A 14,755-nucleotide genomic window follows, 5' to 3' on the forward strand; every position below is an offset into this window, starting at 1 on the left:
ATCTCATCAGCTAGGAGGAAGACCCTTGGCCTACCACCCACAAAGCAAATGCCTAGAGAGACATCAGAACTCTTTGGGGGCTCTCCTGTGGGGGCTGCCCTCTCTGCTTTGCCAAGTGAGGCAGCCATACAACAAACATCCCAACTGGGTGCTGGAAAGTCCCTCCATGTGTCTAATCTAAAGCCCTCATTGGGAAGCCCAAACCCTATCCTTTTAGTGGTGTCTGAGGACTGTTCATCTGCAGTCTCTGTTTAGAATGACCAAATGGCTTCTGTTCAGCTTCTCTTCCCCAGAGAGACATCAGTTCGTTTAACCTTGTTCATCTGAACCTGCCTAGAAGCCTCCATTAAGAAGTCAATAAGATGAATGTAAAGTCTGCATTTAATTAACAACAACAAAAACCAACAATAACACCTCATGCACAAATACGGGAAGGGGAGGGGATAGGGCTGGAGAGCAGTTCTTTGGGATACGAGTTGACCATAAACTTAAAGTGAGCCAAAATCGTGTGGACTCCTCTGAAGGCTAATGCAGTCTCATAGATCACAAAACGTCTGAGCTGGAAGGGCTTCTAGGACATAGCCTAGAGAAGGCTGGGCTGGAAGAGAGCTTTGCACCATCTCAGAGATGGAAGGGCCTCAGAGGTCGGAGTAAGACTCTCCTTTACAACATCCCATTACAGGTGGTCCTTCAACCAGCCTCTGCTTGGGGCACCCCTCCTGAGCACCCGGGGCACTCTGGGATTGCTCTGGCTGTTCAGGAAGAAGTTGTTCCTGACATGGAACCTAAATAGACCCCTTTTCGATTTCCACTCATTGGTGTATCCGTTGGGACCAAGTGGAACTAGTCTAATCCCTCTTTCAAAGGACAGCCTCTCAAATCCTGGGGGACAGCTGTCACATCCCTGAGTCTTCTCTCCAATCTAAGCATTCTCAGTCCCTTCAACTGATATTTCTGTGGCCTGATGCTGAAGCCCTTTGCCATCCTTCACCCCGGAACACAGAACATGGAAATTTGGAATAGGAAGGGATCTTCGAACAGAGAACACAGAATGGCAGAGCTGAGAAGATCTTAGAACAGACAACGCAGAACGTCAGTGCCAGAAGAACTGAGAGCTCATCTAACCCAACCCCCTTATTTTATACCTTGAGAGGCATTAATACTAGCCTAATGAATCATAAGTTTATAAATGCTCCAAGTCGGAAGAGGCCTGAGGGGTCATCTGGACCAACTTGTGCTTGAAGCATGAATCACCTCAGCGTGATGAATTCTGCCCATAATACCACCATGTCTATCCCTGGCCCTGTGGAAGCCCCTCATCGTTTTTGTTGGCTGGTCTTAGTTGCAAGCTCCCCCGGGCTCTCCATCCATCCCCACACTACTACGCTGAGACAAGCTACTAAAGATCTGATTGCTGGGAACATGGGTAACACCCCAGAGCCACACTTCTCCCATGCCCAGCCTCCCATCCCTCCTTTCTCCCACCCCATTCAAACTCTTACCTTAAGGATATGTCTTTCAGCTTCTGCCGATAGGGGTCCCTGAAGGGGAGACAGAAATAGGGGCTCAGGGGCAGGATAGTGGCAATGGTTGAGGAGGAGGAGGGAAGGACTGAAGACAGAAACCCTGGAGAAGGGCTCCTGGCTCTCTGAGACTTCTTCCTGAGCACTTGATCCAGAGGAATTAAAAATCAGAGACAGTCCTACAAGGGGAGACAGAAAGGAGCAGAAAAGGAAACCCAGAGAGAGAGAGAGAGAGAGAGAGAGAGAGAGAGAGAGAGAGAGAGAGAGAGAGAAGGAACAGATCCCACAGCCCAGTTCTGGAATGGGCAGAGACAGATATGGAGCAAGAAACATAAGTCTTTGACCTACCAAATCTCCAGCTGGCCCAGGCAGTCCAGGCAAACCATTGTGTCCAGGTATTCCCTAGAGCCAATGATAAAATAAGGAAATTGAGTCCTAGAGTTGCAGTTAAAGTCTATCAGCTATTATTTGTGACTTTGGACAAGCCAATCCTCCTCTCTGAGCCTCAGTTTCCCCATATGTAAAATACAGATAATATCTCCTTTTTAGGTCTATTGTGATGAACACACTTTCTAAATCTTAAAGTGCAAAAGAAATGGAAATTGGAAGTAATTTAAACAAATATTTCACTTCCAGTGCCCTGGTTACCCCTGCTTTCAGTTCCCTCCTCTATCATTCACCTTCCTTCCTTCCTTCCTTCCTTCCTTCCTTCCTTCCTTCCTTCCTTCCTTCCTTCCTTCCTTCCTTCCTTCCTTCCTTCCTTCCTTCCTTCCTTCCTTCCTTCCTTCCTTCCTTCCTTCCTTCCTTCCTTCCTTCCTTCCTTCCTTCCTTCCTTCCTTCCTTCCTTCCTTCCTTCCTTCCTTCCTTCTTCCTTCCTCCCTTCCTTCCTTCCTTCCCTCCCTCCCTTCCCTCCCTCCCTTCCTTCCTCCTTCCTTCCTTTCTTTCTCCCTCCCTCCTTCCTTCCTCTCTCCTTTTTCTTTCTCCTTCCTTTTCACCCCTCTCCCCGCATCTCAGCTCTCTCTCTCTCTCTCTCACACACATCATTTTTATTCTAGGTAGAACCCAGAGCCCAGGAAATGTCTATTGTCTTCATCACAACCCAGTCCAACCTTGGGGACCATAGGAAGGTTGCTACTGCTCATATTCATTCTTGACATTGGCCTAGTTCTTGAGAATCTCCAAATATTGGGCAGGTGGAAATGTGGTAGCCCAGACAATGAGACAGTGTCACAGGCAGAGCCAGACCAGGTGTTTTTCCAGGCAAGACCACTTCATCCATCCATCCATCCATCCATCCATCCATCCATCCATCCATCCATCCATCCCATTCACCAAAATATTTATTAAGTGCTAATTACATGCTGGACACTGTTGGTCCCTGAAAGGAAGCATGCCCATTTTGAAAAGATATAATCCTTGGCCCTTGAGATGTTCATAATCTAGTAGAAGAAAACTTAAATGCTTTTTTGATAGCACAACCCTTTGAGGGAGAAATATTATCCTTACTTAACAGATGAGGAAACTGAGACCCCAGGAGCTGAAATGGCTTGCTCAGTTCATAGAGGCAGAAAAGCAGGGATCCTGACTCCCCAAGTCCAGGATCCTCACACCATACCCTTATCTCTCTGATTTTGATCTCAGAGAAATTCAGATCTTGTCAAGATTCTCATCTTTGACCCCCTATTTTTACAGAGGAGAAAACTGAAGTCTGAAGAGATGAGAAATGGCTTGTCAAAAGTGACACTGGAAGTGACTGTCAGCATCAGGATTCAAATCCAGGTCTTGGGACTACAAAGCTAACCGATAACCCACATTGCCTCTTCAGCTTCTGTTGCTGCAGGGACTGGAAACCCAGCAAGGACTAGAGTGATGGACAGGTAGCCTTCTGTGCACTGGAACATTTAGTGATGTACAAAGGAATCATTCATTATTCAGCTTGATTTTCCTTGGCCTCTTACAGTGTTTGACATTCCTGACTGCCTGATCCTCCACTTCCTTTTAAAAACTCTCCTCCCTTGGATTCCTGACAGTCTGCTGGCCCCATTTTCTTCTTTCTACCTCTCGTGTCAGTCCTTCTTCCAGAGACTTTCTCTGACCCACAAAAAAAAAAAACCCTGACATTCCCCAAGGTTTAGTCCTTCACCCTTTCATCTTATCTCTCTATACTCTCTTCCTTGGCCATCCTAGCCTTTCCAGTCTCTATAACAACAATAATAGTTCACATTGATAAAGCTTTCTAAGACTTATAAAGCATTCTGCACATATTACTACATTTGATTCTCACAAGTTTCTGAGATAGCTGCTATGCCCATTTTACAGTGGAGAAAACTGAGGCTCAGGGAAGGAAGTTAGGTGATTTTGATCCCAAAGCTCCCATCTTTACCAGCCAGTTGTTTCCACATCATCTTCTCTCTCTTATTTTCAGTGCCTCCCCATCCACTGGTTCCTTCCCTATTGCCCCCATGTACAACTGTGACTCTTTAATTCTTAGACCCAGGCATCCCCCTCCAAGTCTTTCTCCTCTCTTAGATGCCCAGAAACTCCATCCACCTGTGTTGCTTCCACCCTGTTCCCTCACTTTCTTCTCAATATTTTGCTTCAAACATCAACTAAGACGAGACTCTTAAGTTTCCTAACTTAACCCATAATGCCTTTCTTCAAGCCTCAGCCTTCTTCTTTAAAAAACAAAGAAACCTTTCATCTTCTTTATGTCTTAGAATTAATTTCAAGTGCCAAATCTAAGGCAGAAGAGTGATAAGGATTAGGCAATGGTAGTTAAGTGACTTGTCCATGGCCACCCAGCTAGGTAGTGTCTGAGGCTAGATTTGAACCCAGGACTTCCCATCCCTGGACCTGGCTCTCTATCCACTGAGCCACAGGGACTCTTTCCTTCCCCATCCCCTCCCCTCTCGTTTGTCCTACCTGACCACATCTTCTCAGCCTCCTCTGCTGAATCATCCTTATACCACGATCCCTAACCAGAGGCAGAACTCAAGGCTCCAAGCGGCACATTCTTCATCAACCCCAAGGGTTTTGTTATATCTATGCAACTCTTGACTTTCCATGGCGGGTCCTAGTCTATGTCCTGTGGGCATCTCATGCTCACCTTGGCCCCAAACAGAACCCGTTCCCTTTCGTCTCCAAATCCACCCCATCTCTGTACACGACACCGCCATCTTTCCTGCTGGTTGGTCTCCCTGTCCCAAGTCCCTCCCTATTTCGGCCATCTCTTCTTGGATCACTGCCTGAGGGGCTCAATGAAAATATAGCTATGCTATGCAGTTACCCAAGATGGACAGGTCTTAGTGAAGAGTTCTGGCAATCGGAGGCGATCCATTGGAGAAGAAATGGCAAACCACTCCAGTGTCTTTGCCCAGAAAACCCCATGGACCTTATTAAAATGGTAAATGATATTTTACCCCCCACCCATTGATGGGGGGCAGCTGGGTGGCTCAGAAGATTGTCAGGCCTGGAGAGGTCCTGGGTTCAAAAGTGGCCTTAGATACTTCCTAGCTGTGTGACCCTGGGCGAGTCACTTAACTCCCATTGCTTAGTCGTTACTGCACTCTTCTGCCTTGGGACCAATCATCAGCACTGATTCTAAGACGGAAGGTATGATTTTTAAAAATTAATTAACTAAGAGAGTGACATTGAAATGATGTGCTATGCATGGTCCAAAAGTCAGACAAGACCAAATGGCTAAACGACGCCAGTCCATCCTCCAAAATTCCATTAAAATGTCAAAGTGATTTTCCTAAAACAAGGTGACTCCCCCCCTCTCCCCACTGCCACCTCCAGAGGCTCCCTATTACCTCTAGGACCAAATAGAAAATCCTGTGTTGGGCATCTGAAGCCCTCCATAACCTCCCTTTGCCTTTTCTCCCCTCTGCCTTCCCCTCCACTAGTCAGTGGTCCGGTGACATGACGCTCTGACTCCGGACTCTGGCCATTTTCTCCTACTGTTCTCCATATTTGCAGCACTGCCCCTCCTCCTCTCTGCCCCTTGGCCACCCTGAAATGCCACTTTCCACAGGAAGCTTCTCCCAATCCCCCTTAATTCCAGCGTCTTCCCTCTGTTGACTTTTTCTGGTTTATCCTGTCTTTCACTTGTCTACATGTTTGTCCATGGTTGGGCTTGCCTGTCGCCTCTCCCTTGTGAGCGCCTTGAGAGCACGGACTGTCTCGTCCTTCTTTGTAACCCCGGAGCTTAGTCCCGTGCACATAGTAGGCACTTTAATAACGATTAATTGACTTACAGCAATTCTCTCCGCTCGTAGGAAGACCATGCCAGCTCCGGTCCCCCTCATCTTGGACCAGGATTATTTCGGCAGTCTCCCAAGTGGCCTCCCTGCTTCAAAAGTCTTTCCCACTGCAATCCATCCTCCATACGGCTCCCCAAGTGAAATTCCCAAAGCAGCTTTCCTGCTCAGCTAATTCCAGTGGCTTCCCATTTCCCTGGAGGCTCCAGGAATGGCTCCTCCACTTGGCCTGCCCCCTACTTGCCCCTTCTCAGGCTTATTCCTCATCATTCTAGACGGTGGCCCATCTTGCTGAACCTCACACACGCCCGGCCACCTCTCATCTCTCTCCAGATGGGCCAGCTGTCTCTCGGGCTCAGAACGCCCTCCTCCTTCCTCCTTCGGTCTCTTCCAGTCCCTCATTTCTCTCAAGGCTCTGCCCAAGCCTGGCCTTCTCCAGGGGATATTTCTTTTGTTTTTTTTTTTAAACCCTTATCTTCTGTCTCAATATCAATTCTATGACAGAAGAGTGGCAAGGCTAGGCAATTGGGGTTAAGTGAATTGCCCAGGGTCACATAGTTAGAGAGTGTCTGAGGTCAAATTTGAACCCAGATCCTCCTGACTTAGGCCTTGCACTATCCATTGTGCTGCCTTGCTGTCCCCAAGGATCTTACTCTGAAGGATGTTGCAAAATAGTCCAGATCCTCTTGTTGACCACACTGCAGACTTGTGAACACAGAGGAGACTGGGAGGCATCTAAATATGGGGAAGCCATCACTCCAGTCATATTTCTTGCATTTTAGAAGAGAGAATCTGGGGCTAGGCATGAAAGATGGAAATGGATAGATCATTGGCCATAGAGCCACAAAGATCTGAATTCAAATTCCACCAGTGGTTTCTTTAGGTCCCAATTTATACACAGGCCCATTCATGGGACTTAAATATTTAGAAATGAAAGGGCTCTAGAGAGGCTATTGTCTAATCCCCTCATTTAATCAATTGAGGCCAGAGAAGGATAGAGACTGGCTCAAGGTCACACAGCAAATCAGTGCCAGAGAGAGGATTTGAACTTGGGTCTTTTGATTCTAAATATTCTGTTTTCACCCTCATCCTACTGCTTGGTAGCCCTTGGTTGCTCAGGAGATGGCAGTAGACAGAAAACATAGGAAGGAAGTGAAAAAGAAAAAAGATTTTTGAAAAAGAAACTATAGATTTTAAAGAAGGATATTTTTTTTTAAAGTGCTATGAGGGCCCCAAGATGGTTAAGTGGATAGAGCACCAGGCCGAGGGACAACCCAGGTTCTAATCTGTCCTCAGACACTTCCTAGCTATGTGGCCTTGGGTAAGACACAACCCCCATTGCCTAGCCCTCGCTGCTCTTCTTTCTTGGAACCAATACACAGTTTTGGTTTTAAGATGGAAGGTAAATGATATGAATAAGAATGAATAAATAATAAATAGAATAAAAATAAAAATAAAAAAAATTATGGCACAGTACAAATAAAGGCATCAGGAGATGGGAAGGGGAAGACTCCAGGTCCAACATTTTCTGGCTCTGTGATCCTGAATCTGTCCCCACTTCTCAGTTTGATTACATGTAAAATGTGGCACCAACCTGTGGGATTATTGGGAAGATTTTGGGGATCATTAGGAGGTATTGAGTTTATTTATTGGGATGATTATTGGGAAGAGAGCTCCATGTCATCTTTAAGGCAATGTTTAGTTTGTTGTCTAGATGGAAGGGTCCTCCTTGTGGCCCCGGAAGGAGGGCAGCTGGTGCCAGGTCTAGCCTGGAGTTTGGGGAGCCCCAGGATGGGGCTCTGCAGCTACGCCTGAACAAGTAAGGCTGGAGGAACTACTCAGAAGATGAGAGGGGGATGATGCTCAGTCATGGGAGTCACTGCCTTGGATTTAGGCCAGGAGCCAGAATGCTAGGCTATTGATAGGATTTCAGAGGATGGAAGCTCCAGGGATTATTGGATCAGAGAATTTAGAGCTAGAAGAGTCCTTGGAGATCAAGGCCAATTTCTTTAATTCAGGTAAGGAAATTGAGGCCTTGAGAGAAGTGCTTTGCCCATTGCAGAAAGAGTAAGAGCTGGGCTCCTGAGGTCAAACCCAAAGCTCTCTGTACCCTGCTCCCACCCTGGTGTGGTGCTACTGGGGAAGTGAAGTGGGAATCAGGACAGGCAAAAACTTCCTTTTGTCCCCTTGTGGCACTTTGGGGAAAGCCTGGGCTCCTCTGAGAGCCTGGGGAGAGGTCCTGGGGAGAAGGAACAAAAATCTGGGTCTCAGGGCCACCCTTAGTATACTGGTTGATCCTGGGCAGATTAGATAACCTCTGGGAGCCTCAGTTTTCTCAGCTGTAAAATGATACACAGGTAATATTTGTAGTCTTCCTCTGAGATGCTAAGAGGGAGATAATCTGTGAATTCTAACACAGGTTCACAAATCCCCTGCTGCCCTGGGGTGGGGGTGTCTGACCTAGAGCTAGGGTCTCTTATATCTGACCAACACTAAATTGTGAGGCAACTCAAAGAGCATCTTTTTCTTTTTTTTCTTTTCCTTTTCCCTTTCCATTCTCCCTTCCCTTCCCTACCCTTCTTTTTCTCTTCCCTTCCCTTTCCCTTCTCCCTTCCCTTCCCTTCCCTTCCCCCCTCTCTTTCCCTTCCCCTCCCTTCCTTTCCCTTCCCTTCCCCTCCCTTCCCTTTCCTTACCTTCCCCTCTCTTCCTTTCCCTTCCCTTCCTTTCCCTTCCCTCCCCTTCCCTTCTTTCCCCTTCCCTTCCTTTCCTTTCCAACCCTTGTCTTAAAATCAATACTAAGTATCCATTTCAAGGCAGAAAAAGTGATAAGGGCTAGGCAATTGGAGTTGAGTGACTTGCCCAGGATCACACAACTAGGAAGTATCTGAGGAGGCCATATGTGAACCCAGGGTCTCCTGGTACTCAATCTACAGAGTCTTCTAGCTGCCACTGCAAGCATCATTTTCCATCTCTTCTCTTGCCCAGAGGGCATGCCCTTAGGTAGAGGGGGGCAGTGACAGTCACAGGGAATTATTTTGTTCTTGGCGATCCTCTAAACCTTCTGGGTGTCAGAGGAATGAGGACCCAGATGAGTTTGGTCAAGGGAAAAGAAGGAGGCAGTGGGGCCCTGAAACCAGGAGTCTCGTGGCCAGCCTTCCCGTATAACCGCTGCCCCCAGGAATCCAGATTTTCTCCCCTTACCTGCCGTCCAGGCATTCCAGGGGGTCCTGGAGGTCCAGGAACTCCTGGGGGACCCTAAAAGAAAGAAGGAAGACTCAGACACTGGGCAAGGTCCCACCCTGGCTTGGTAATGGCCGAATGAGGACGGGGAGCCAAAGGCACTGGCGGGACAAGGGAGGCAGAGAAGCGGCACACACCTGAGGGCCCGGCTGCCAAGAGCTGCCGATCCAAAGTCCTGGAGCACCCTGGTTGGGGGAGGGGATTGCAAAAGAAGGGGAGAGGTTACAGGAGACATCTACACACCAAGCAGGAGTTCGGGATGGGAGCACAGAGGGAGGCCGCTGACTTGAGCGCAAAGCCCCACTGACCCCTTGGCACAGCGGGCACAGCAGGGGTGAGGCGGGCAGCCGGGCTGCTCCCCTGGCCTAGGGGGGCAGCACTTACCGGCATGCCAGAGAAGATAGGTTCTCCTCGAGAGCCGGGGGGGCAGGAGCACTCCCCTGGGTCACCCTAAAAAGATAAAAGAAGTTACAGAGGAACAAGGGAAATAGGAAGAAGAGGCATCAATCAGGGAGGCATCAGACAGATGATTTCCCTCTTTTTTCCCCTTTTAAACTCTTACCTTCCATTTAAAAATCAATACCATGTATTGGTTCCAAGGCAGAAAAGTGGTAAGAGGTAGGCACTGGGGGTTAAGTGACTTGCCCAAGGTCACACAGCGGAGGCCAGATCTGAAGCCAGGACTTCCCATCTCTAGACTTGGTTATCTCCCAAGCCCCTAGCGGTGCCCTCAGACAGATGATTTCTGAGGTTCTTTTGGAAGTATTGCTCTTGTGTGACCCTCCAGACCTTGAGAACTGCTCGCCCTTAGCCCCCTGCCTTTATAGTCTCCATTTAGCCCTGCCCGCCCAGCCTCTTTCCCTCTTTTCCAGTGGAGTCCCCATTTCCCCAGCATCTCTCCTCCCTCTGATCCTCCATCACTCTCTCCCGCCTCTCCCCTGCTCATCCCAACAAAGCACTCCATGTTGGTACCACAAGATGTCCCGCCCCCAGGCTGCAGGGATGAGCATGAAGCTGTCTCCATGGCGACGGGGATCCCTGGACCTGCTATCAAGCCTGCCTCTTCCATGTGCTCAAAGGAACCCGGGTGGGGAATCCAACCAAACACCGAGAAGGGGGAATCATGAGGTAGATTCCGCTCTTTACTGCTATTGTTACTGGCAATCATAAGGCAGGTGGTAGACATATTATCATCCCCATTTTACAGATGGAGACACTGAGGATCTGGAGTGTTTGTCAGAGGCTAGGAGGGGGGAGTGTGTGTGTGTGTGTGTCTGTGTGAGAGATGGGAGGTGGCGGCAGCAGTAACGTCCAAGCAGGCTCCCGCAGAGCTCCAGCACACTCACCTTTTCCCCCCGGGCTCCCTTTTCTCCCTGTGGACACAAACAGCGTGGTGAGAGGTGTGGCTAGAGGCAGCTCAGACCCAGCTCTCTCTCCAGCCCTGGGCGGACTACTTACGGGCGTCCCACCAGCTCCTGGCAGCCCCGGCTGCCCTCGAGGCCCATCCCGGCCCTGGAGGAGGAGGAAAAGAAAGGCAGGTGAGGCTGTGCTGGCCCAGGGCACCGTCCTTCTCTCAGGAAAAGGAAAAAGTCCTGGGCCTCATTGGGGATCGGGCACCTTTGATGCCCAGGGAGGGAGACCCAAGCAAGGTTCAAGGGGAAGCTGAGAGAACTCCCAGAACAAGGTAGAAGGGACCTGCCCCTATTTTACAGACAAGAAGACTGAGGTTCAGAGTACTAGAGGGATGAGCCTCGGGGCCCAGAAAGTCAGCAAACTCTGTACCCAAGTCTCTGCTCTGGTCCTCTGTCTCCTCCCTCAGCCTCTTCCAGGAAGCCTCCCCTCCCACTGTAGGGCTCTTTTGTCCCAAAGCATTTCACTCCACTTAGTAGCTGCTGAGGATCGCCTATGATTCAACCAAATACAGTTTGATGGAATGGAAAGAGCTGGACATGGGGTTAGGAAGACTTGGGTTCCAATCCTGCCTCAGACACGACCTATATGGCCCTAGACAAGTCATTTCACTGCCTCCTTCTCCTCATTTGTAAAATGAGCAGGTTGGACTAGAGGGTCTCTGCGGTCCCTGCCAGCTTGGAATCTACCATCCTGTAATTATTTATGTGGCACCTCCTATGTGCCAGCTTGGGGTCCATAGACCAAAGTTCAAAGTGCTCCTCCAGTTTACATGCACACAATCAAATACAAGATATACACGATTCGAGGGGCTGGTGGGGGTTACGGACAGGGAGGCGTCAGCAGCTGGGGGGAATCAGGAGAAGTTTCCCGGTGCACCAAAGGAGACCCCGCTGGTCAGAGGCACGGAGGAAGGAGGGGAAGGGCCAGAGGCTCACAGATGCCTGGTTCTAGAGCTGGCAGAGACCCCGGAGGCTAGATTCTAGCCCAGTTCCCTCCTTTTCTACAGGTGAGGAAACTGAGGCTCAGGAAAGTCAATTGAACTATGGCTAAGTCTTGTTGGTTCCACACTTGTCATCTCTCTCCCATTGATTCCCTTTTCTCTGCTCACACAGACAGACATGACTGAGTCCCAGCCCTCCTCACCTCCTACCTGGACTATTGATAGTCTAATTGGCTCTCCCTGTTTCAAAGCAGCGAGGTGGCACAGGAGAGATAGAGCCATGGGTCTAGGGCCAGGAAGGCTTGAGTTCAAATCTGACCTCAGACACTCACTGTGTGAACCCTGAGCAAGTTGCTTCCCCCTGTCTGCCTCAGTTTCCTCAGCTGTAAAATGTGCTGGAAAAGGAAATGGCAAAACCACTCTAGTATCTCTGCTGAGAAAACTCCAAAAGGGTTCCTGCTCAGTCCATTTTCCACTCAGTGGTCAAAGTGATTTTCCCCAATTTTTTTCCCCAGACTGACCATGTCACTGTCCTGTAGACTCCTACAGCTCTCTATTACCTGCCTCTTTCCACCTTCCTGGTCTTCTTTCTCTTAACCCGTCTGGCCCTCCATAAATTCTCTGAGTCAGACACAGTGGCCCCTTGCTGCCATCTCCCATCTCTGTCCCTTTGCCCTGACCGTCCTGCATCCCTGGCATGCTTGCTCATCTCACCCGGACCTTTTAGTGTCCCTAGCGTCCTTCAGGATTCAGCTCCAGCCCTGCTTTCTTGCAGACTTCCTCCCATCTACTCTACATGTATGTTGTATGACTGCAGTGATTTACATGCTGCCTCTCTCATCAGAGCATGTTTCTTAGTCAGGTTGGGTTTTTTTGGGGGGTGGCTTTTTGGTAGCCCATTGCTTAGCCTGGAATATAGTATGTGTTTAATACATTCTTGTTGATTTAATGACTGTTGATTGACTCACTGATTTGCCCAAAGTCTCAAAGGCAGGATTTGAACCCAAGTCTTCTGACTCCAGAGTCAAATACACTTTTCCAAGCCAGTTTGGCCAGACTAGTAAGGATGGGAAAGAGAATAACGTATAGTAAGGCTGGCAGCAAGGAGTGAAGGCTTTAAATCAAACACAGGAGTGTGCCTTTGATCCTAGAAGCAATAGGGAGCCTCTGAAGCTTATTGATCAATAATGCGGACAGCTGTAGGGAGGAGGAATTGGAGAGGAGGTATGTGTCCAGCACTGGTGCCCATACAAGACAAGAGGCGAAGGTTAAGAGGTCTTGGCTGGCACCACCCCAGGCTTGTCTGGTCTCTTCCCGCTTGGCCCCATCTGCAGGGAAGCCCTTGCTCTGGGCATGAGGACTGTGCCCTTACCGGGGGGCCAGTGACGCTGAGGCCCGGGGGTCCTGGGGGTCCTTCGGTGCCTTTGGCTCCAGCAGAGCCCTGGAAGGAAGGAAGATCAAAGTTTCAGTATGCGGGCGCCAGGAGTGTCCACTCGTCTTCCTCTGATGCTTCGTAATGGCAACGCCTACACACTGGCCACGGGAGCCTGGGTAAGTCACTTAGCTCTGTTTGCCCTGCCCTTGCCCCCTTTCTGTCTCAGAACACTACTCGAAAAGAACGTCAAGGGCTTAAACAATTGGGAGTTGGCCAGTGAGCCTTCTTTTCTCAATTAAGCAACTCGCCAGAGACCACAGAGCCAGTGAGTGGCTCCTGGGGCGTGGGCCCTGGGAGAGCAGGGGGCGATTTTAAAGATAACTCAGCCCCCCCCCCCATTTTACAGGTAAATTGAGGCTGGGAGAGGGAAACGACAGCCAGTAAGTAGCTCTCCTCGGCTCACCTTGGCACCCTTCTCACCGGCAAAGCCAGGCGGCCCCCGAGGCCCCGGAGGTCCCTGGAGAGAGAACACGGTCACACTGACTCTAAAAGGAGGCTCTCCCCTCTCCCAGCCACCCGGGAAGCCCACGGGACAGACGTACCACTGTGCCAGGCAGACCCTGGGCGCCAGCCTCTCCCTGTGGACCAGAAAATAGGCATTATTCTACAATAAGGCGCCAGGCCCTCACCACGGACATCCTGCTGGCTGGACCACATCTTAGCAGGCTTCCCGATCGGATGACCAGAGGTGTGCAGTTGGACGGTGACTTAAAAGCCATCCAGTCCAGCCTCCTCATTTTACAGAGGAAGGCCGGTTCAGTGACTTTCCCAATCCACCCAGGTACTAGGTGGCACAGAGATTTGAACCCAGATCTGTCCCTCGATCCAGGCAATTTTCCCTCCGTAATTGTGCAACCGGAGGCTATTACCTCCCCCCCAAGTCTCCTTCCAAAGACTTCCCAGAAGGGGGTGACGATGTACACACCCAGACACCCACTATTGCAGAACTGAGGCTGGAGGCCCCGGGCGCCTGCTCGAGAAGCTCTGCCAGGAGGCCAAGGGGCAGGGGTTGGGCAGAGAGTGGCCTGGGCTGGGGAGGAGGAACTCACCGGAGGCCCTTGGACTGGCATCCCCGGAGGCCCTGGATCACCCTGAAGAGAAGGACAGAAGACATTCTGCTCTCTGGTGCTTCCCTCCAGACTTTTCTTCTCCAGCTCTCAGCCCATCAATCCACCACCGTGCCCGTTCTCCAACCTCCATCAAGCATTTCCTTCTGCTCCTTCCCTCATGGCTCTCCTTGGTCTCCCTCATCTCATCCTCTGCCTTTTATTCTCCTCAATCACTCTCTCCCTCTTGGCCCGTCTGTCCCCCTCCCTGTTCCCTACCATCCTTTCCTTTTTGGTCAGCTTAACCCTTCCTTCTTGGAATCCATACTGCGTACTGGCTCCAAGGCAGAAGAGCATGAAGGGCTAGGAAACTGGGATGAAGTGACTTGCCCAGGGTCACACAGCTAGGACGTGTCCGAGGTCACATTGGAACCCATTTCCGTGTCGCTTTCCCTATTCACTGAGCCACCTCCCTGCCCCTACCTGCAGTCCTTTCAGCCCGGGGGGCCCTTGCACTCCAGGAAGGCCAGGCTGTCCCTGAAAGACACACAGAAGCTGGACAGGAGGGACCCTCGAAGTCTTCTGGACCAACCCATTCAAGAGCAAGACCCCCCCCCCCCCCATTGTGTGAAACGCCCAAGAAGCGGCCGCCCATTCCTGGCATGAAGACCTCCAGCGAGGGCGGCGCACCGTTCAGGCTCAAGCCTTGGACCCCAAGGCAAGGTCAGTCCTCGGTACAACTGCCACAATGCTTCTCTCACTATCATTCACAACGAATAACGAATAGCAAAAACAAAAGAAAACAAAAAATAAAGGGCTTTCTTCACCCCAGGGACAGAGTAAGCGCCATTGCCCAGGTCTGGAAGAGACTCATTCCAGCTTGGCAGAGCTCTCAGGTT

General features: G+C 50.1%; 1 protein-coding gene across 7 annotated transcripts in view; it reads right to left on the reverse strand.

Moving 5' to 3' along the window:
* COL16A1 (collagen type XVI alpha 1 chain) overlaps positions 1 to 14,755 on the reverse strand; it is an 80,275-nt gene that overhangs the window by 35,237 nt on the left and 30,283 nt on the right. For 5 of the 7 annotated variants that reach the window (XM_056795242.1, XM_056795238.1, XM_056795241.1 and 2 more), the window contains 12 exons: positions 14,340 to 14,393; positions 13,860 to 13,901; positions 13,353 to 13,388; positions 13,214 to 13,267; positions 12,748 to 12,816; positions 10,481 to 10,534; positions 10,369 to 10,395; positions 9,407 to 9,472; positions 9,160 to 9,207; positions 8,984 to 9,037; positions 1,872 to 1,925; positions 1,503 to 1,541 (listed from right to left, as the gene is read on the reverse strand). In XM_056795242.1, the coding sequence (XP_056651220.1) occupies positions 1,503 to 1,541; positions 1,872 to 1,925; positions 8,984 to 9,037; positions 9,160 to 9,207; positions 9,407 to 9,472; positions 10,369 to 10,395; positions 10,481 to 10,534; positions 12,748 to 12,816; positions 13,214 to 13,267; positions 13,353 to 13,388; positions 13,860 to 13,901; positions 14,340 to 14,393 (597 nt within the window). The remainder of the gene's footprint in view (positions 1 to 1,502; positions 1,542 to 1,871; positions 1,926 to 8,983; positions 9,038 to 9,159; positions 9,208 to 9,406; positions 9,473 to 10,368; positions 10,396 to 10,480; positions 10,535 to 12,747; positions 12,817 to 13,213; positions 13,268 to 13,352; positions 13,389 to 13,859; positions 13,902 to 14,339; positions 14,394 to 14,755) is intronic. The other 2 variants (XM_056795239.1, XM_056795237.1) reach the window with 1 other exon arrangement.

Source organism: Monodelphis domestica, chromosome 4 (assembly GCF_027887165.1).
Source record: "Monodelphis domestica isolate mMonDom1 chromosome 4, mMonDom1.pri, whole genome shotgun sequence".
Taxonomy (NCBI): domain Eukaryota; kingdom Metazoa; phylum Chordata; class Mammalia; order Didelphimorphia; family Didelphidae; genus Monodelphis; species Monodelphis domestica.